Raw genomic sequence first — 22701 nt, 5'->3', positions numbered from 1 at the left:
CCCAGGCACAGTGACCTCTGGCTGCCAGCGGTGGTTAGAATAGAAGCACGCTACGAGAAGGTGTGGAAAGATGCCTCTCAGACAAATAGAATTAGTCTGTGTTGGCGGCGTGCTGCAACCAGCCCACCCATGTGTGTGTGTGTGTGTGTGTGTGTGTGTGTGTCAACCAGCTCCCCTCGTTACGGCTACATCAAGCAATCCATTGGCCAGCCTTTCTTCCCTCGAAGAAAACAGTGCGGCGCAATGACAAAATGATTTATAAAAAAGCATAGCAAATGTCTTCTTTTATCTTCTCTCTCTCTCTCTCTCTCTCTCTCTCTCTCTCTTTCTCTCTCTCCCGTCGCAGTTACACATCTGTTAAACAGATGCCGCTTGTACCAATTTAGAAGCTACTGCATTGTTTGTCAACACTGGTTTGGAAATTCATTCTTTAAACAGGACCCGCTCCGAAAAGGCGCGGCGGCCCGGATGATGGGGTCGGCGGTATAGGGAAGGGGCGGTCGAGGGGGGGCGGGGCGGAGAACACAACGCCGATTTGGGCATGATTCACCCGGTCGGATTTTGAAAGTCCTTAATGAAAGGCTGTGCGGTACGGTACATGCTAGAGAGCTGGCAGTGTGGCGTCGATCGCAGATAGAGTTCAAGTTCAAGGCTTTTATTGTCATGTGTATTTATAAAATACAATGAAATGCACTGTGCCCGGCACTCTCAGACATCAAGACATGACTTAAGACATAAGACAGTAAGACATTACAACAATATGACAGGAGATGTTCACAAAATAAGACATTAAGATACTATAGACACTACGAAATACGACAATAAGACATTAAGACATTACAAAGAGACATTAAAGTGCATAGAGCAAAAGTAGGAACATCAGTGATTCATCAGCCTAACTGCCTGTGGAAAAAAGCTGTTAGTGAGACGGGTGGTACGTGACTTGATGCTCCGGTAACGTTTTTTGGATGGAAGGAGAGAGAACAAGGCGAACGCGTCAGTAGCCTGTGACTCGCCACGGACAGACGCGCTCGCCAGCTCTCCACACACCAGATACTGAATCACTGCCTGATAAATTGACTGGTACTAATGTTCAGGGATTGAAAGCAAGGCAGCATGAAACCCCCCCGGTCGGCTGTCCATACACCAGCCTTAACAAGATCGCCCAGAGAGCCTAATTTCCTTAATAATTCATATCTGGCTAAAAGAGGAAGTGGAAGTCTGGAGGGTGAGATACACAGGAAAAAAAAAAAAAGGTGAATAGATTTTTCGGGATGATATATTTAATTAAGCCGATGTACTACATGAGACATGGCTGAAAGACACAGATGAGATGAGAGGAGAGGAGGGAGGGATGGAGGGAGGGGACAGAGGAGAGGCCAGCCAAGGAGAGATGGGAGGGGAGGAGGAGGAGGAGAGACGGGTTGATGTGAGGGAACCAGATGCTGCTGGGAGTAGGGGGGTGCGGCCTCGCCGCAGCGTGGAGAATGATGGCCCGCGTGGCGCGGTAAGGGTGCCCCTCCACTGTTTGTAAAAACAAGACCATCACACTCCATCTTACCCTCCCGCAGGAGCCAGGGCTCAGGGCTGATTTACGACCCGCACACTGAACTGGCTGGCTGGGGATGACGGCGGCGGCGGCGCTCGGACTCTCCCTGGCGGGTAGCGGGGGGAGGCTGTCTGGCGAAGCCCGTGCCGAGCCGTAGCGCCGGCCCCTAGCATCTGCAGCCGTACACCAGCTACAGCTGACAAGACACCGAGTCCCGCCCCTTTTATTTTTCGACCGAGCCAATTAGACCCTCAGAAGGGTCTGGAGATGTTTCTGAAATTCCTCTCTCTCTCTCTCTCTCTCTCTCTCTCTCTCTGACTCGTCCACTAGCTTCTGCATCAGCAGCTGTAACGACTATTACGATGTAATCTCTGTAATTTGGTATGTGGGTGCTAGGATGGAAAATTAATATGGAGAGCAATTAGAAAGCAGCAGTTCCGCTGTCACAGATGCGGAATGGCGCAGATCAGATCGGAGCGTCGCGGCGGCGGTCGTAGCCGGTGGACGACGGGGCAGAGTGATGTCACCCGGCCGTGACAGAGAGCCTGCCGCCAGTCTGTCCTTAAAAGGGGTCAGCGGGTACAGAGGCCTGGTTCGCTGCGCTTGTGTTCTGTGCCAGCTCTGAGCACGGCGCTCGCACGGCGAAGTGAAAGAGACACAAACAGAATGTCAGCCCTCGCCGGCTTTTTGCCCTTTCCCTGTCCGGAGCTGATTGTTTTGTGTATCCACAAAGACCGGCAGCGGATGCATTGTCTCAGCGACTAAGACGCCAGGGGGTGATGACGGGGTGGACACGACGCCAAAGAGCTTTGGTTTGAAAATCCCAGTATCGCAATGCGACACAAGAGAGCCTGATCCGCAAACATGTATTTCTACTAAAAGGGTGCTATTTATTTAACATGTATTTCTACTAAAAGGGTGCTATTTATTTAACATGTATTTCAACTAAAAGGGTGCTATTTATTTAACATGTATTTCTACTAAAAGGGTGCTATTTATTTAACATGCATTTCTACTAAAAGGGTGCTATTTCCAGGTTAGTATTTCCAGTTATCTCCATGTACCGCCTCTTAACTAGAATTACTTTTTTATATATACCGTCTGCTCCAAATTCTTTTTTTAGGGCTTGTCATGCTACAAAGCCAAACTGACTGAATGGTGTCATGGTGAGATTCCCCCACAGCCCTATGGCTGCAATTAAGCCTTCCCACAGAAAATGAGTGAGAAACTCTCCCAGAACATGAGCTCCTATCAAGGGCCTGGGAATTAAGCCTTGGGCTTCTAGTCAAGCCTGTCTCCGGTTTTAGGACATTACATTGGTCTGGTCCCCCCACCTGTGGGAGATTACGTCATTGTTTTGTCCTGTACTTGTGGAGGGACACGCATGTCTGTTTTCAAAGCGAGCGAACCTCGAACGAACGAACCTCGCCGGCTGCCAAGCGGAACCCAGAATGCCTCTAGAGATGTGACTTTAAAGGAGCGCTCTCTTACCGGCGAACAGGCCTTCTCTGGGTGTGTGTTGTGGAGGTTTCGCCCCCTCAGCTCCAGTCTGCTGATTCTCTCACTTTCGCTACCCCCGGTGTCAAACAAGAGCCACCTCCGGTGCGTGACTGCGTTCGGGGGTCACGACAGCGCGGAGCCCGCCGCGACGAGAGACTGAGCGATGGCGGTGTCAGCTTCATGAAGCCACATGCTGACTTCCTATCTGTGGTGACCTCAGGTTCTGACACTTTCTGATTGAGGTAGTGGAAGCCGAGCGGAATGTGGGACTCTTGGTAGAACCAGAAGTGACCGGCTGAACAGGTGGGCTTGGACCCCCCTGCTGATGGAAACTGGTGTTAAGCCAGGTAACTCCAAGAAGCCAAACATGACAGAATAATATCAGGAGAATTGGGAGGAGTTGCATTTGAAGTGGTAATATTTATTCGTCGCCAACACCGCATGCTTCAGGGCATGCATATTTAAAGTACTCCCCAAAGCCTTTAGTATTCTTTGAACCCTCATTCAGAATTAAAGCACAACATTTCCAATTTTGTCAGCAGTGCCGAGGGACTTGAAACTGCCCCCCCCCCCCCCCCCCCTCCCTTCCCTCATCATTTAACTTTGTTTCTATTTCAAATGTGGAACACTGAAAGACACAGGCAGCTTCCATCTCCCGACGGATCTCACTCAGTAATTAATAGGTATTAATTCCTAGATAGGACATGTTCTCACTGATATAAACTGTGTGAGTGATTGAGCGCCTGCAACCTTGACTCACTCTCTCCACGCACTTTGTTTTAGATGGAAAAAAAAAAAGGATAAAAAATAAATAAATAATAAAAAGTGAAAGCCGTGGTGTCAGCTAATGCCATTGAGAATGATCTGTATCTTGTTATGTACGTTCGATGTCTTATAAACCCATGTGGGTTGGGCACTTCGGTGCATGACATGAAAAAAGAAATATATAATCATATCATATACTGTTCCACTACTGTACTTTTAAGACTCTTCCCGGAACTAATTGCCAAGCTTATTTTCCTGATGACTTCCAGTAGACATTCACAGCAGGGGGGAGCTCCTCTCTGCCCCGCTCTCTCGTCTCTTCCCCGTTCAAACCTTGCCAGGGCTGTAAAGAGCCTTTAATTGCTTAATTTTGCTACCATTACATTTAGCTGCGAAGAGATTTGAGCTTTGTCGCGAGGTCGAAGCGCCTTTTTTCTTCCCCCCCCCCCTGTCAATGTGCTCTGTATTTTCTTCCTGGGGGTCTTTGAGAACGACATCTGCTTGCTGCGGTTCTAAGCAGAGGCAGGATGTGCGAGCGCTGGGTAATTCACCGCCCAATCAATCCCCCGGAGACCCCCTGACGACCAGGGCGGCGAGGGGATGTTCGCGGCGTGTGCATGGGACCGCTTTGTTGACAGCATACGGGCTTGAATACGTCTCTCTGTGCCCCAAGACCATTCAGGCTGTAGTGAAACGCTTGAAATCTATTTAGAGGAATTGGTATTGATCTGGGGGATGCTGATAAATCCCTGTCCCTCGGAAGAGAGGAGGATCTCGGTATGAAAGATGACGTTTGGAAGTGAGACTATGGAACGCCAGGTGCTCTAGTGATAATGGTGTAGCCCTTGTTGCCATGGTGATAACATTGACTTTTGGTGATGAAAAGCCCTTTCAAGATGTGGATTTGTGTGTGTTCACCTGGTGACTACGGGACAATTTTGAGCCACTTGAGTCACTGCAGTCCATCCAAGTTTGATGTTTTATTGCATAAAAATGATCATAAATGTTTTTTGCCATTTTTCAGTGAGAGTGAGAATGGGCGGGATTGACTATGACGTGTGTGTGTGTGTGTGTGCATGTGTGTGTGTGTGTGTGTGAGGTGAAGGTAAAGTGTGTGTGTGTGTGTGTGTATGTGTGTGTGTGACTGTGCGAGTGTGTATAACAGGGAAGACTGGGCACACACACGTACACACACACACACACACACATACACATGCACACACACACCGCAAAGCTCAAGGTAATCCTTCGCCACAGCCCTCCATGAAACATTCATGATGGAATTGACATTGGTCGCATGGTTCTTGCCTGCTTGGCCTTAGTGCTCAAATGTCCCTGGCCATGACCAAGTCCCCTAATCCAACCCCGAGATATGACATAGCTGGGTTCAAATGGCCCACGAGCTCAGCCAGTCAGTCATGCAGTCACCCGTTCGTCCGTCAGTCTCGTCAGACCCCAGTTTAAGGGAGACGGCTCTGGCACGCCCGCCCCTGACATGCCTGTCTGCGATCTTTAAATATCGATCCCCTGGCCCAAGGCAGAGGTGCCCCTCAGAGAGCAGAAAAGAAGGGAGAAAACAGATAATTAGTGATTTTAATTAGGTGATCTGTCAAGCCGAGAGTGCCAGATGCAAGCGCGCTCACTGGGGTCGATGGCAGCAACCCCCCCCCCCCCCCCCCCCACCCTCCGTCACCTTGGGCCTCTTGTATGGAGAGAGGGCCTCTTGCCCTCAGGGGTGGCAGCCAATAGGGAGGCTTAGAAATGTGTCATTGAACATCTGTGTGTCAGATTCTTTTACAAGGGGGCCGACAGAGACAACGCTGAGGCAGAGCAGCGTACGATGTCCTCACCACTGATTACTGCTCCTGTGAAAACAGTTAATGGTCGTCTAGATATCCACTTTCTTTACTCTGCCATTGGAAATAGATCGAAAATAATCACAGAAAAAGCCACATTATCGTTCTAAGGTCAGGCTATGAATAGGCTCAATGTGTTCGCCTGCTTTGTGGCTATGTGGTTTGGATAGATGAACATGGCGTCTAAATTAGAATACCCTTTCTTGGGTTAGCAGTTGGCACGGTGAAATATGTACGGATCCAAAAAGGCTTCAAGCTCCTAGTATGGTCAGGTCTTTTGAATAAAAAAACAAAAACAAAAAAACCCTTGTAAGAATCATCGTTGAGCGCACACACTTAGACAATAGAACCGGGAAAACAGAAAGAACAACAGCACTCTGCTTCTTTTGTTGACTCGTTGTCCCGATGACAGAAATAGCATTGAAAGCCTTCCCTCCGACACAACAAAGCCTGAGTAGTGTACGTAGTAATACTGACTCAGACAAATCTTTTTTCTCTCAACAGCGTTAAAACATCATTACATATTTATAACTGGGGCACCAGATGACAGAGACAGAGAGAGATGAACCAGGCGACAATACCGCCGCAATCTGGTGGTGTCAGTGAAATATCTGATTGAGCTACTTAAACCTCTCCGTTCGTTAAGCGTTGCTATGGAAAAAACAATTATGCGTGAGCTGAAAATGGACTTTTGATTTAACAATACATCCTTTAATTGGCGCATTAGAAGTGCCTCAAACTTCCAGCTCTAGTCGTCTGGAAGTAATGACAAGACTGCAGGAGGAGAGTCTTGTGTAGCAGCGGGGACGCCATACATGAAAGAGAAAGCAAATCGCCCACGAAAATATATAAACGAAGGCTGTTCAGATTGCCACACACTTGGCCTCAGCCCCGCCACACACACTCCTTTGACACGGGAAGATGAAAACCCCAACAAACCACGGTGATGCCCGTGAAAGTGAGCGCAGATGAGTTAAATCGGTGTGAGGATAGGCCCGTTTAACGGACAAACCTAACGGTTCCTTCTGTTCTCTCGTTCCCTCCCCCTCCCCCCCCCCCCCCCCTGCTGTGTCCACAGACCCCAGCGAAGGCTTCCATTGCCAGGAGGAGTGTCGTATCCTGGGCCACTCTGACCGCTGCTGGATGCCCCGCATGGCGGTGCCGGCCCGCGCCAAGTCCCCCGAGCACGGCCGCAACGTCATCGCCCTGTCCATCGAGGCCACCACCGTGGACGTGCCCCACTACGAGGACGGCACCGGGACCGCCAAAAGGACTTTTGCCACCTTCGGTAAAGACGGCCCCGAGGACGGCGCGGAGAGGGCCGAGCTAAAGGGCAAGCGGGCGGCCGAGTCCCAGGTGTGCAGCCCCAAGGCCAACGGGGGCGCCGTCCGCGAGGCCGGCAACGGGCGCGAGGCGGCCAGCCCCATCACCTCCCCCATGCACCTGAAGAGCCCCCTGTCCAAGGCGTCGTCCGCCTACAACACTCTGAAATGCCGCGACGCCGAGCGCATCGCCAACCACAGTCTGCTGAGGCAGCCGGAGGGGAAGGACAGTGAGCCGGCGGTCAGGGAGATCAACACGCTGCTCCACGATGGCCGTGACAAGGAGTCTCCCAGCAGCAAGCGCCTGAAGGACATCGTGCTCTAATGCGGGCTCCCTTCCTCTCACCCTCACGCCGCATACACACACACATACGCACACACCTGCACGCACACACACATACGCACACGCACACACACAAACAACCACACACACACAGTGTAAACACGTATATATATATAAATATATATAAATATACTGTATATACTTCGCAATAGCTGTGTGTGCATAGGAGATAGTCAATCCGTGGAAAGAAAGAGAGACACACACACATATACACACATTTCCAGCACAGTATACAGTTCCAAAGGACCCAGGTACGAGGTACCTGGCCAGACCAGGAGCTGGAGTAGGCTGAGCTTGCTATGTGCTGGAGAGCTGAGGCTGTTGATGTGGCTTTGTTGTAGTCGCGGTACTTTTTTCTCGTTTGCTTTTCGTTCCGTTTTCTATTCTTCAGTCCGCCTCCGGTAGGCCGCGAGGCGTGCCCAAGCCGCGCCCTTTGGCTTGAGCACAACCGCAGAGATTTATTCCGACACCTAAACGGTGGCGATTCTAAGTACAGTTATGCCTTTTGAACGTTTTTTTTGTATCCAATGAACTGTTCTTCGCCTCGACGGTTTGCAGTTTGCCTCAGCTGCACGCCCGCTCGTTCTTTCGTAGAGTGAGCTCCCACAATGCAACAGATGGCAACAGAACAGACACGCTGAGGAGTAGACTGTCGGAAGCATTGCTTCTTTCTGCTCCTTCAACAGTTCTTCAACTCTGCAGAGAAGAGAGGGGGAGAGTTCCACACAACCCGCTCTCGGTTCCCCTTCTGTCTAATAAGAGTCTTTCTCTGCATACAGTACCCCGGAGGACATAGCAGTGTCATCAGACTGAGAGGTCTTTACAGTATTTATGTTGTATCACAGATGGAGTTAAATGAACTCTCCCTATCTGCCATGCCACCATGAACACTGGAAGCAGGACCGGCAGATCCTTCTGTTTTCAACCGAGCTGTATGAAAGAAAAAAAGACTGCTTTTGAAAATCTCCTTTGCCCACTCTTGATTGTAGCCAGTGGAGCACAAATTAGAACTTTGTGCTCTGGTCTTGTACTTTTTCTGACTTTTGACTATGGGGCTAGGATAGAAGGGATCGTCACTCACGTCTTGCTATGTGAAACTCTGTATAGGGTTTACTATTATCATTTTTAATAACCTGTTGTTATGTGACAATCCCTTTAATGTTTTGTTTTGAGAGTAAAAAAAAAAAGAAAGACAAATAAACATTGGTGTTCAACTGAAGCTACAGTAGCGTTTGTTACACAAACACAAAAAGAAAAAAACATATATGCCAAAATATATTTTATAAATAATTTAAAATGTATAATGAGAATATTTAATGCTGTGTAGTTATTTTGTCAGTAAGTTATACTTGAAATTAACTTGCTTTTGTTTATTTGATCTTTTTTTTGGCTTTTTTATTGATTCAGATTTCGTTTTCATTTTCAGATGAACTTGGATTTCTTTTGTTTACCGTGTTACCCCTGGCAACTGTTGACTTGCAGTCTACCTTGTTGTAAAGAGTTTCTTATTGGTCGGTTCTTGTGCCATCAAGTTTCTGTGTGGGCAAATAGAAAATGTAAAAAGACAAAAAAAAAGAAGCAATTTCAGCACCAACAGTAGTGTGTCAGTTCAATGAGCGTAGAGTGAGATAGCAAAAGAAACCAAAAAAGACGCAAACAAAACCTTAAAGATAACAGGTTGTTGCTTAATCTTAATATTTAAGTAAGAGAAGGAAGGTTAAGCTAAGTGTTTAAACTAGAGAGATAATTCCACCTATATCTGTGTGTCTGTTTGAATCAGGCAGTCCCCATGAATTGCTGGCCTCAAAGCTGTTAATAGTACCAGAGTACAGCGATGCTAAACTTCACCTTACACACCGGGGATACAGAGACACAGACGCAGACTAGCTTTGTTCAACAGCCTTGTCATCGTGCACTTTCCGCTTTGAATTGATTTCAAAGATGAGCTTGGGAAGAGAGTGACACGAGCGGGGTCCACATTCCGTCAGGAAGGACAGCGACGGGGTGGAGTCGTGTGTATGAGGTAACAAAGGCCTTTGAGGAGCCGTATTGCAGATCAGCAATGAGGTTTTCTTTTGCTTTGCCGTTAACTATGTACACCATGGAGAAATGTGAATGAAAAAAGGACAAACTGCATTACAACGAAATAGATCTTGTAGCTGAATGTTTTTGCTGGTCTCACCCATGGCTTCTGGCAACATGAAAATCGGAATAATCACTGAATGTATACAGCAGCTTATTATTAAACTATTAAATGTTCTCCACTTTGTTTCAGTGCTTTTCTTAGATGTGCGAGTCATTTGTCTTGATAACACCCATCTCAAAACTACTATCAAATACTTCATAATGGAATATACGCACATTCAAAGGAGGAGGGAGTGTGCATTGTTGTAAATTAATGAGCATGACTACCACCCAGCATATTGCAATTAACCCTTTTTATATTATCTTTTGTCTTTCCATAATTAATTAAAATCTGTAACGTGATCTGCATATCTGCGAGAAACCTTCCTTGGAAACTGTACTATACAGCATGGTCATGGAGTGGTGATTTTACATCGATCACGATAAAAATTTAAATGAAGCGTTTTTTGTTCCTCCCAACTCATAGTTGCCATTAACACTCCAGACAGGCGTTGGTGTCCCTCTCTCTTTATAAGGAGCTATGTGAAGTCAAGGTCTCCCGACCGCCTATGGAACATGCGAGTCCCTCCAATAGAGCGCACCTCCCACCGCTGCTGCCAAGTCATCTTTCTGGAACGTTCCAGCCAGTGTCGGTTTCTGATGGCGAGCCCTTTTAATTTGCTGGAGTGGGTCACATGCCATTTCAGAGACATTTCACATTCCCCAATTCTCCCTTAGATGCCGATTGAGTGGAGCCATCACACCTGCCGTTGAAACTCACTTTTGATGAGTGAGTAACTCGCTCACAGCCAAGAACATGATGGCATTAGGACAGAATCCCCCACTTTGATGCAATAGTGATTGATTAGCAGGTTCTGATGGACTGAAATCCTAGAGCTCTGGGATCAGACAAAAAGCCGTGGGCGGCACCTCGCTCCTTCACCCGCCCCCTCATCTGACATCACCTGACATCCTCACTCGTAGGGGCCACTCTTCACCTCCTACAGATCGCTTCCTTGACTGAGTTAGAATGGATCTCTGCATGCAACCCGGGGAGTGAATGTATGCGGAGCCAGAGATGTTCCAGGAGGAAAGCTGGAGAAGTAGAGAGCGACTGCAGAGCCCCACCCGCTGATAAGAGGAGGAGGAGTGTGTGTGTGTGTGTGTGTGTGTGTGTGTGTGTGTGTGTGTGTGTGTGTGTGTGTGGGGTGGCGGGTGGTTTTATTTCTCGAATTAATTTGCCATTGCCTCTCCCCTCTGGTAGAGCAAACATGAAAGTTGGTCCGAATGTGCTCACTAACGCAACCATTAATCTAATAGGGGGATCAGGTTTCCTCCAGCGAAGGTCTCCTCCAGGGTACGGTCTGCAGCAGCTGCTCGGCCCCGCCCATCACAATGACTCAAGCTGTTCTAATCAAGTTCCAAGACCCCCAGTTCCACCATAACAAACTCCCCCCCTACCTGGGGCTACTACTTGCAATTTGAGGTCAAAGCATGGACATCAAAGAGTCTCCGTTCTCATTAGCATTACAAACTGGCTAAGTAGCACAGTAGATAACAGAAGCACACGTGAAGCAAACCTCGTTGATTTTTAACTGTTCAGCCATTACTTGCAATTGCACAATGGATGGATATGCTCGTAATCCGAGCATTGTACAAATGACACTTGTCTAGTCATTTTTAATTACTTCTGATTCCTGTAGGTCAGAGTCCCTCATCACAGTAAGATTTATATCAAAGGTTACCAGGACACACGTCCTATTAACATCCTATTAATGTTGCAATTATCATTTTGCAAAATGGCGAGAGGGGAATCTGAGAACAATTAAAATGATTTATTTCTGACACAGACATGCATTGAAAAGAGCAGAAGGGGGCATGGTCCTCACATTCCTTCAATACAAAACAGTTTTTAATCTGTCCTTCTGAGCGATCCTCCTCCTCTCCGTCTCTCAGTCTCCCTCCCTCTCTCTCCCCCTCTCTCTCAATCAGGGCCGCTGATCTCTGTTGCTGTAGCGACCTCATTCTATCAAAAGGCGTGCAGCTGCTGCTCCTGTGGAGGGACAGGCCTCATTGTGACCCACAATTCCTATTCACCCGGCTGGGAGCCGGCTGGGAGCACCGTCGGTTCACCACTGGATTATACGGCAGACAGCAAACAAAATGTCTGCCACAAAATGTCTGCGCACACACACACACACACACACACACACACACACACACACACACACACACACACACACACACACACACACACACACACAGCAAAGGCATGTTTCAAAGGCTCTACTGAAGCAATTTCGGACACCTGGGGATGCCAATCCCGGTTTCTTAGAAGTCTCCGGGAGGAAAACGGGACTTGTTGTTTCGGTCTAAATTAGGGGGATACAATAAAGTACCGTGTGCTACGCTGGGTTTATTGTGGGACCAAAAAAGAGGCGGGGACCTCATGTTTGTGTTCAGCCAAGGGACAATGGAGCCATTTAGCCCATTCAGATGCATGGGCTATTCAGTATGTCCCAAAGGCACAAGCTGTGTCTGACCAGCAGTGGACCACCAGTGGCACAATAAGTTGCTTTAAGGAGGTCCATTTCATTGACTGGGCCATAAATATCTCAAGCTAATGTTCTTTTTCTCCCCCACAGTTCTCCCCGCTAATTGCCAAACTCATTCCGTCTCAGGCATGCAAATGAGAGGCTGGGCCGGCCGTCCGCCGGCACTCCCCCCCCCCCCCCCCCCCTTGCTCCTCTTTCATTCTGCAGTCAGATCTCAGCAGGAGTCCCACCAGAGGAGCAGAGGCCCAGACATGAGAGACGCGCGGCGGAGAAGACGGCTCGACCGGGGAGAAAAACATCCTCGCCTCCGTTTTTTTGGCAATCGTCCTTTTCCCTACCCTTTAAAATATGATTACAGATCAAAAACTAATTAGCATCGGTTAGCACGGTTAAGGAGAGGCAACAAGGCGTCTCTCGTATTAGCATGCGGCGAGTGTTCCTACCTACCGAGTCCGATGTTAGGGGTTTGGGTAGAAGGGAGGGAGAGAGGCAGGAAGGGAGAGGGGAGGGAAGTGTCAGGAAGATAATAATCAGGTCTTAAGATCCTCACCTTTAGGCAAGGCCATTATGCTCCCGGTGGGAGGGTAATCGGATCGACCCTGTCGCCCCGGCCTCCCTGCATGTAGCCAGACTGTCCACCTGCATGTGGCTCCACAACCCAGGAGTGGATGAGGCAGAGCTCTCACTGATGTATAAGTCACAGTCATTTGAAGGTGATGTGCCCAGAGAATGGGATATTAGCCCCGGAAACACTGGATACAGGTAGAATATGAGTGAGTAGCTATTTTCAGATTGCTCTGACTTTATGGAACTAGGAAGCTAACACTATAGGGAAGCCATTTTGAGATACATCTAACTATATGTAATGAGGAGGCTAAAGTAGAGTAGTCGTCAAGTAGTGAAACTCACTCCCCTAGCATAAAGAATGTGCTAACAACCCTGCCGAGAGGGATATCTTGTTAGCACATCCGACTTTAAAGCACAATGTTGTAGGTTCGCCTCCCGCCCTGGACAATCCCTCAACATGGGTCAAAGGAATGAGTGACAAAGAAAAACACAACGCAGTGAAAGTCTGTCACATATTCTTCTAACTATAATGATAGGAAATTCTGTCTGTCTGTCTGTCTGTCTGTCTGTCTGTCTGTCTGTATCACAGTTATCTCGAGATGCGGGCACTGTAAATTGATATGCAGCAGGTGTATTGCTCCTGACCCAAGGAAGTGCAGGTGTCGAGTTTGAAACTGTTTAGATTAGCGGTTCTGCAAAATGTCCGCCTGTTTAGGCCCGTACCGAACAGGCATGCTACCCAATGGCCACTACGACCCAAGTGTCAGACGGGCAATATGTCATGGTCTCATCACCACGGGTCCTGGCTACAACACTGTGAAAACAGTTTGTGTATTCCATGGGGGAATTTTTTGATATTTGAGGAGCAAACATTAGATAGGCAAACTGATTTACATTTATAAACAGGGCAGATATGAACAGATGCGAGCTAAGATAGCTAGCATCAACAGCAACTCTTTAGATGAACAGATTTGGCCAGGGCCCAGTACTAAAGTGTTCTCTTCGACCATTTGTCTAAACTGTCATAACAGATATAGCACGCTGTGAACAAATGTCAACATGAAGTTATCCTGTTCAGTGGTCAGGAGTTATTTCCATAATAAGCCCAGTTGACCCGAACGCTTTCGTCAATGTCATTATAATGGCAGGAATCTCTGTATGTAGTATATCTGTCCATATATTTTGATTTGCAGTGAAAGCTCCACGCAGCAATGTCGGCCCGTTCTGTATGGGCACGATGTTATATTCCACCTAATGGCCGGACACAGGGCACTGTGCTTAGTAATGACTTGCTTTTTGTTTTAATGCTTTTAATTTGTCCTGCCTTTTGTTTTAAATGTCTATAATGTCTTGCTTTTTGTTTTAATGCTTTTAATGTCTCATGTAAAGCACCTTGAATTGCCCTGTGGCTGAAATGTGCTATATAAATAAACTTGCCTTGCCTTGCCTTGTGCTCATGGTTTGAGCAGGCTCTGCACTATAGTGGTGTCAAAAGAGATCGCTCATTGTTTGTGACTGTGAGAAGGAGGCTGGTCGTCAGTGAGGAGGAGACAGATCACCCTCTCCGTTCCCACCCTCTACTCCATATCTAATGGACCGGGCCACTTCCCTTTGTGGAAGTCACAAAAGAACTTTGATCGGCCTTTGGACTGAGTGGCGCAGACAATGGCTTGTATTCATGGCGCATTGCAGGGCCGTGGTGACACAGAAACCAGAGATACCGCATTCCTCCATACAGCCGGCTGTAATTAGGAGTGATGCTAGACAGATGATATCATAAGCATTAGAGATGCCCTGATAAGAGTGACCTGGGATCAGCACTCTGAGACTCGTTCGTCTCCCAAGACCACTGGCTGTTCCTCCAGCAGCTCCCGCATCCACTCAGCCTGCCATCTCCGGCAGCAATCAGAGCCTGAACCCGGACACCTCTCTCAGCCCTTAATGCCCGGGACGCGAGCTCCGGGGGCCGGGGAACAGAGGCTGTTGACCCCTCCTCTCTGGAGGATAAAAGCGCTGATAGCAGGGAGTAGGAATGAAAGAGTGTGGCCTTTGAAAGCTCCCATTATTGTCAGCGCTAGCAGGGTAATGAATCTCCCCAGCCCTCTCCACGGACATGCATTATCGGAGGGCTGATTAGTTGACCTAAACTCCCCGCCTACCAATGATTTATTTTACTCTGGCACAGGTAAGCTAGCTGACCTCACTGATCCTAATAAGGTAAAAAAAAAAAAAGGGACAAGAGAAGGCGAGAGTTTACCAGAGTTTACCAGAGTTTAGACGGCAGGTGGAAAATATGCCTCTCAAGTGATCCAGTAGGAGTTGAGACATATGGCACAAATGATCAAAGAACTTACTTGAACAAAGGACTTGATGAGATATAAATTGTAATCCCTTGTCGCAACTCTACCCAGTCTAAATATATTATTCTCTCTCTCTCTCTCTCTCTCTCTCTCTCTCTCCGTAGCAGACTTTTACACGAATATATAGCCAACTTAAAATGATCGGATCAATTGTTCCAGCACTACGATAATTCAGGAAGATGGATTGCAGTCCAATCTGAGGCCAAAATGTGCTGTGGGTAGCTAAAATCGCAGGAGCATGTCACTTTAAATGTCAGTTCTCATGGTTACTGAAGTATGGGGCAAGACGAGGGAATGGAATTTTAGGAAATATGCAACTTCTTCACAAACTGTTTGTCCTCTAGACTCCATTCTGTTTCGGCGGCTATTTCGAATGAAACTGCTAATGTCTCACCACTGTCGTCTTATTTTTTGTACGTACTTGGCACATAATGCACGCAAAACAATCAGCATCATTCACAATGATAAGCAATGCCCTTATTAATTATCCCAGTTGTTATGCAGGGCTGAGGGCCTCAGCGAACAGACCAAGGTTAGTCTGAAGAGTGGTATTGGAGTGGAGGGTATTGTTTCCATTGTGTGTAGGTGAACGGTAATGTCACCCACATGGTGAGAGGCAGTTCGGTGACTGACAATGGTTTTTGCCAGGTGCTCCATGATGAGTACTTAGTAGCTGAGCACATGAACGCAGGGAAGCACTTTGGCAGAATAACTACTGTCATATATCTGGACACAGCGGAGATGAGAAGTGTGGTGGACGTACTCAATTGGAACATAAATCTGGTAACATAAATGTGGTATGCTGGGATGTCGTTGCCTTACCTTGTGGACATATTATACTATATATTATGCACTTACTGTACACAATTCTTCATTCTTGTGTTTATATGAACCTTTAGCATGTCTAACAGAATATAGAAAGATATTTTTTTTATGATACTGAAAAACTGTTATTAATATCAATAGGCTTATAAACATGACGTGAAACTGATCATATTCATTTGAATAGTATTGGTAGCTCGCTCTTCCGTGGCCTTGTTTATTTTTCTCCAACTTTGAGATCCCTTGAAGTCTTTCCGATAAGTGCCGTGGTGAAGTTACCTAAGCACAGCAGTTTCTCATTCCCCAACACCTGAACCAATTCTGATAAAGATAACTCAAAAAGAGAAAATACGCTTGGATGAGAAGTGGCATGGGGGCTACAGATGCTATATTTTTACACCGCCAGAAAAAGCTTTAGTGATTGAACCACTGGAGATGAAACGTTGGCTGGAGGAAAAGAAACAACAACCTCTTGTTATGTGTCGTTTGTTTCCTAATTAGTGTCCCGGTGCCATTGCCTGTTATGACAGCTCGGTTTTTTCAACTTGGATGTAGCTTTGTTTGCTGTCAAAACCAATGGGTATTTTTATCACTGAGAAGTATTTTGTTGTGGTTGAGACAAGTTGCCCTTTGGTTAAGGAACAAACATGGACAGTGCTGTGTAACTTGAAACGCTGACGGTGATCTATGCTAACTTCCTTCCCCTGAAAACACAGGTTACTCTGCATCACAAAAGCAAGGTGCACGCTGAATACTGTGATTTAGCTATTTAAATAATGCTAGGAATACCTAATGCCTTACTCTCACAGATCACAAGAACATGTTGTACTATAAGTCACGGCGAATGTGACAAAATTATGATAATCATATGTAATTGCAGTTGGAAATCTTCCCTTGTGTGCACATTTCTCCCTCAACTCAAGGAGAAAGGACAAAATCTATATGGTCTTGTTCTAGCACACTTGACAGAATGAACATGACTGACAGCACAAGAGAACATGTTTGCAAGACCTCCTTCCTGTTAGTCTGCTTACTGTACTCCACTGCCATTTTACAGTCAGAGAGTATTTCTGTATTTGATTCAAAGCAACCAATCTTCACATAGCTGAGCCACAATGAGTGTGATGTAATCAATACAAGAACCTCAATCAAATGTTTTTTTGTATTTTGCTTCCAACAAGTAATTAGAAAGGCTGCTTAGATGTAAGTGGAAGAGAGCTTCATCTGAAACAGGGGGAACACAGAGAGACAAGAGAGGCATTCTTCTGTCGGAGGGTCAATCCATAGTCCTTGACCGTACTTGAGAATGGTCAAACAGAAATGTTTCTAAAGATATGTCCAATGTGATATGTACACTATCATTCAGTGAGAAGTTATTTTTTCTGGAAAACATGTTGCACGGTGGACATACATACATACATACATACATACATACATACATACATACATACATACATACATACATACACACACAAACACTGGATACATGCGTACTGTAGCAACATAGAACCAGAAGTAACATGCAGACACACCATACATGTCTTAATGTATTAAGCTTATTTAAGATGTTAAGACACATTGTAAGTCATGTGCACACATGCACAGTGTGTAGAGAAACATGCTGTTCACATCTTTATTTCCTATACATTCACATTTTATACATTCCCATCTTTATGCATAGGCTTCATCTTTATACATTCCCATCTTTCCTCATAAATATAATTGTTGAAATGCAAATTAGGAGGTGGTGTCATGAAAAGCTCAAATCTTTCCGAGAGGGGGGGGGAGTGCCCCACCACTTCAAACAGGTTGGCATTCCAAACATGCATTGAGTTCATGCTTCTTGATTTCTCCTCATGTTAATTCAATTTTCAAAAAAAAAAATAAAAAAAAATGGAGGTCTTGCCAGGCGCTTGGAGGACAGGTGTGTGTACGGCCTCCAGCACAGCAGGTGGAGGGAATCGCATTTGATTTCTCCTGAACCTACGTTTCGGAGATAGCTCTAGACATATCTCCCCACAATATGACAAGGGGAGAAAAAGCATAAAGATTAAAGGTGCAGAGGTCAGAATTTACTAGCCTATTAGTGTCTGGTGACTGTATCTGAAAACAGCATTTCGTAGCCGTTTTCATTGTGGAAGCCTAGCCTTAGATACAGGGAAATAATAATATAGCTGAGCCCAGCTTCACAGAATACTACAGAGCCCCGGGGGAAAAGTGCTTTGTTTGATGTGGTCACATGGAAAATAAATGGCCTGGTGTGTGGTTTTCCCCTAAGCTCTTCAGCTGAGGAGCTACCGGTGGCCTGGGTGATACCACCAACACGGAAAGAGAGGGACTAGTGGGGATCTTGAGAGACTGAACCAAAGGCTATAACACAACAAGGTAGAATATCTCCCCCTGCTCCAGACCTCCCTTTGGCCACTGCCAACACCCTCGCTAGGGAGCACACATTCCAATTGAATAGGAGTGCTGCTAACGAACCCGCACCTCAATTTCCCGAGCAAACTAGTGTTTTTACAGAACAGTGCGCGCTGCCAATAGGGGGTGGTGTGGGGGAGGGGGGTCCTTGAGGGATCGAATGGAGTCTTGTTGCAGTGTTGAAGTTAGCCTGGGATTAGGTATACTGTGGACTAGCATAGTGCAGGTAGAAAGCAGAGGAGAAAGGACTTCTACAGTACTGAGGTAAGATGGAGGAGGTGCAGGGATGTTTATTAAAAGTCTATTACCTCTGATTGTCATTGATTGAGTTTGTGAGTGTAAGGTGCCTCGTTCATTCCCTGAAAACGTGTGAATGATCCGAGGTCAAATTGAATACATTGTGTGAAAGACGGTTCCTATCACACTGCCAAGATGTCAGAGCTGCTGCGAGAAGAAGAGCACTAAGTAATTAACTATCATGTTTTGGTATTCAATCTAGGCATGCAAATCACATAGTTAATAGCTGACTAGCTCAACTTGGCAATATTCGACGAAAGCATATGTGAACAGGTCCAACAGAAACTCAAATGAGACAACTTCAATACGAGATCTTAATTTGAACAAATACAGAGGCCAGCTCAAAATAGTTGAAGGGTACCATAGATTATAAGATATTCCTTGATAATGATTGCAGGAACAATCAAAACCTAAGGGAACAACTGACGGAAAAAGACACAATGATTGTGCTGGTCTCTCGGGAAAGGAATACAAGATCAAGCGGATGTTTTTCTCAAGCAGAATTTGGACTTGAATTGACCAGAGAAGCAAGCTGCCTTCTTTTTTGGTTAATGAGAAATGCTTGTGTCAGTGATGATTGGTCACATACATGAAAAGTCCATCCTTCATGTCACCTCAAACAGAGTTGATAGAGAAGAGAAAGGATGCATAGTCTCTAGTTCACAGGGACTCGGGGAAATGATGGAGAATGCTGTGCTTCAGTTGTATCAAATAGTGCCCTGAAGGTTTTATGTTTAAGGACAAGCTTTCAATCTGACGTTCAGTGAGACAAAAAAATATGTCTATGACTATAGATAAATATGATTTAACTGACATTAAATCAGGCGTTGAAACATTCGAGCCGAGGTATATTATTCATTTTTTGGAACAGACATATTGTATTTCTCCTAGTTTCTAAATAAATCCATCTGATCTTGAGGATGACAAAGCCAAGGACACATCTGTTAGTCACCACATTCCACCAAATCTAACACACACACACACACACACACACACACACACACACACACACACACACACACACACTTATTCAGTGTTTGTGCAGTTCTCTTAAGAGTGTTTCCAGCTGGCTAATATTAATATTTACACAAAGGTTGAACAACCCTGGCACATTTTTAAATCAATGCAACATATTATTATGATTGAGAAACTATTTTCCAATTAGGACACTGAATTGGGCACAGTGACTAAAGGTACTAAGGTTTGACATTGGCCGGGTTTCCCGATAAAGAACCTTCTTAAGGAACCCTTCTTAAGCAACCCTTTGCATGGGAGTTAAGAAGTACTTTGGAGTTAAGTGCTTCTTAACGCGTTCAGGAAACCCGACCTTTGGCTGGGTGGTCTTCCAGATCTCTGCCTGGTTGATACATGTCTATCTAACAGTGGTACGTCAGTGTCTTTATCTAATACTGTAGGACTACATCACTGAATACTGGCAAGACATGGGTCCTGCCGAAGTTGCCATGGCAATGTGGCTCCTCCAATGATCTCACAACAGCAGTACAGCCTCCCTATAAGCTTTGGTCATCTAGGTCATCATCAACATCGACTTGCGAACACACACGAGCGCACACACGCACACATAGCCTACACACACGCACGCATGCCCGCACACGCACAGACACCCCCCCCCCCCGACAAGCTGGTTCATTTGACAGTACATATTCATAATACACTGGCTTTGACATTTAACTTGCTATAATTGTATTTTTCTAGAAAAGACTATATAACAAAGCCTGTCATGCTGATAATACCAACAACAATGATCATGCTCATTATTATGATCATTATTACAGAGACATCAATCCACAGAATTACACTCCAGTCTTGGTGCAGAGCTTTGTACTTTGTTTGGAAAGGAAAGAGAGTTTCTTTGGGCTGATGCAGGCCTTCATTATAATTGGTGTTTGGCATGATTAATGGATACCCACAACTTGCTAGGAAAAAAGTAGCAGCTATGCAGAGGGTTCCGGCAAAAAAAAAGTCTTCAGCTCGACGAAAGAACTGGGTGGTCCTCTTCCCTCTGTGTGGGAACACAACACATTATTCCTGCCTTTTTGCTTTGTGCAGTACTGTGTCTTTGGGATGAAATGACTTATTTGTTGTTGTTTTTTTTTTAACTTCCTTTTATTAGTACATTTTATAGTAGTCACTTTTTTTTCCTAAGGCCCAATCATTATTTTCCCATTTTTCCTCCATTTCATCCGAGATAATTTATCCCTGCCACTTTAATGAAGTGATAATTCCACGATAATTAACATAATCCTGCACCAAAGCAAATTTGCCTAATGACTGTTGTTGTATTATTCCGACTTTGGTGCAGGGGCGGATTCCTGGGAGGGGAGGGGCTACGGCAGAGGGCCAGGTGGCAGTGGAGAGCAGTGTGCCAGGAGGGGACGGGGGAGAAAAGTGTCGGGGACATTTACTTAGTGACCCTAACTCTCTCCAGTGGGCTGGAGGGGCTCTGGCACTTTTCATTCAGCAGTTCAAATAATGGGGTCTTTATAGGTCAGCTGGATGCCCATCTGCCTCTGTGAGAGAAAGCCAATTTGGCGGGTCCCTCTCCCATGTGACTGTGCTGGGGAGATGTACCAGGTGAGTGGGGGCTCAGGCCGGGGTATTGTCCTTGACATTACATTTGTGCGGGGTATCAGCTTTGACATTTCATTTGTTTTATATTTGTTCTCCTCATGCCTCTTTCTACTCCACTACCCAAGTTGCATTTGCTCAAACATTCATAATTACCGTCAATCAAAGGCACAGAGCTTATCTATTGTGAAGAATTGATTGACCGATCAAGGTTGGACGTGTGTATTCGTAGAGTGCACACACGCACACACACACACACACACACACACACACACACAGATGTACTGCATACATCGCTACAAATGTACTGTATGGTATAGACTGAGAAAATGATTGGCATGTCAATGTTTCATATTTTCCATCCAGTGGATGTTAGTATGTCACTCTAGGGGTCACAATACCTTTTATTCAACTGTAGTAAAACAGCTAACCTCTATAAGCCAGTTACTTATTTTTGAACTGGGCAATGGTTACATGCCTTTTAAATCAAACACGTACAGTAGTATTCAGTCAGGTGAATTCAAATCAAACATGTAGTATTCAGTCAGGCGAATTAAAATCAAACATGTAGTAGTCAGTCAAGTTAATTCAAATCAAACATGTACTAGTATTAAATAAGGTGAATTCAAAGCAAACATATTACTGTAGTATTCAGTCAGGTGAGTTCAAATCAAACATTATAATTCAATCAGGTGAATTCAGCTAAATAATCCACATCCTTAGATGTCCTACATCAATTTTGACAAGATAGAAAACAGATCAAAGCTGCCTACTGTGCATGTCAATACACAACAGCAAAATCAAAACACACACAGCAAACCTTTCAGTCCATGCTCTAGGCCTATGCCAGTCCATGCTGTATTTTACTCAATGTATCACATTGCGGAGCAATTGGGTCCTTGACGATTTTTCAGGGAGAGTATGGCAATTACACTCTTATGCACCAATGCATCATGGGGCTTCCAAATTAGTTTGCACTCATTGTCGCACGGCACAGTCCTCCCTCCCAAACACAGAGCGCTCCGGAGGGCCTGGGTGTCCCAGAGAGAAGATAGGGAGCACAGTTACTGTACCATTATTTCTGAAGAAAACAAAACTGACATATTTTTGATGACAGAATGATTTCACCATGTTGCTGCAGGAGCGCTGGATGACCTGACAAGGGGACCAATTTACCAAATAAAGAAAAACTATAGGTTCCCTTCAGAGGACAAACATGGAGAAAACACAGTGGTTGAATGTGTCCAAGATGTATTGTACAGCTATTTATTTATGTATGTATGTATGTATGTATGTATGTATGTATGTATGTATGTATGTATGTATGTATGTATGTATGTATGTATGTATGTATGTATGTATTTATCTATTTATTTAGTTAGTTAGTTAGTTAGTTAGTTAGTTAGTTAGTTAGTTAGTTAGTTAGTTAGTTAGTTAGTTGGTTAGTTAGTTATGTATTTATCTACAACAGTGATGACCATGCAAACAATGGAAATTGATTCCAGTTTATTTCCAGTTGAAGATATAATCCAACAGAACTGATTATTGGTCAGTGAGAAGGGACTGAGAGAAAGAAGAGGCAAAAGAACCTGAAACCAGCCCCCGGAGGCTACAGATCTGACCAAGGGTCT

The 22701-nt window shown here is 45.5% G+C and overlaps 1 protein-coding gene across 1 annotated transcript in view; it reads left to right on the top strand.

The window, feature by feature from the left end:
* pcdh19 (protocadherin 19) overlaps window positions 1-7317 on the top strand; it is a gene marked incomplete at both ends in the record, with an annotated part of 60478 nt that extends 53161 nt beyond the window's left edge. The window contains one exon of the mRNA XM_084459451.1: window positions 6749-7317. Coding sequence (XP_084315577.1) covers window positions 6749-7317 — 569 coding nt within the window. The remainder of the gene's footprint in view (window positions 1-6748) is intronic.
* Between the last annotated feature and the right edge of the window lie 15384 nt (window positions 7318-22701).

Source organism: Borostomias antarcticus (assembly GCF_949987555.1).
Source record: "Borostomias antarcticus genome assembly, chromosome: 28".
NCBI lineage: Eukaryota > Metazoa > Chordata > Actinopteri > Stomiiformes > Stomiidae > Borostomias > Borostomias antarcticus.
This window is presented reverse-complemented; position numbering and strand designations above follow the sequence as displayed.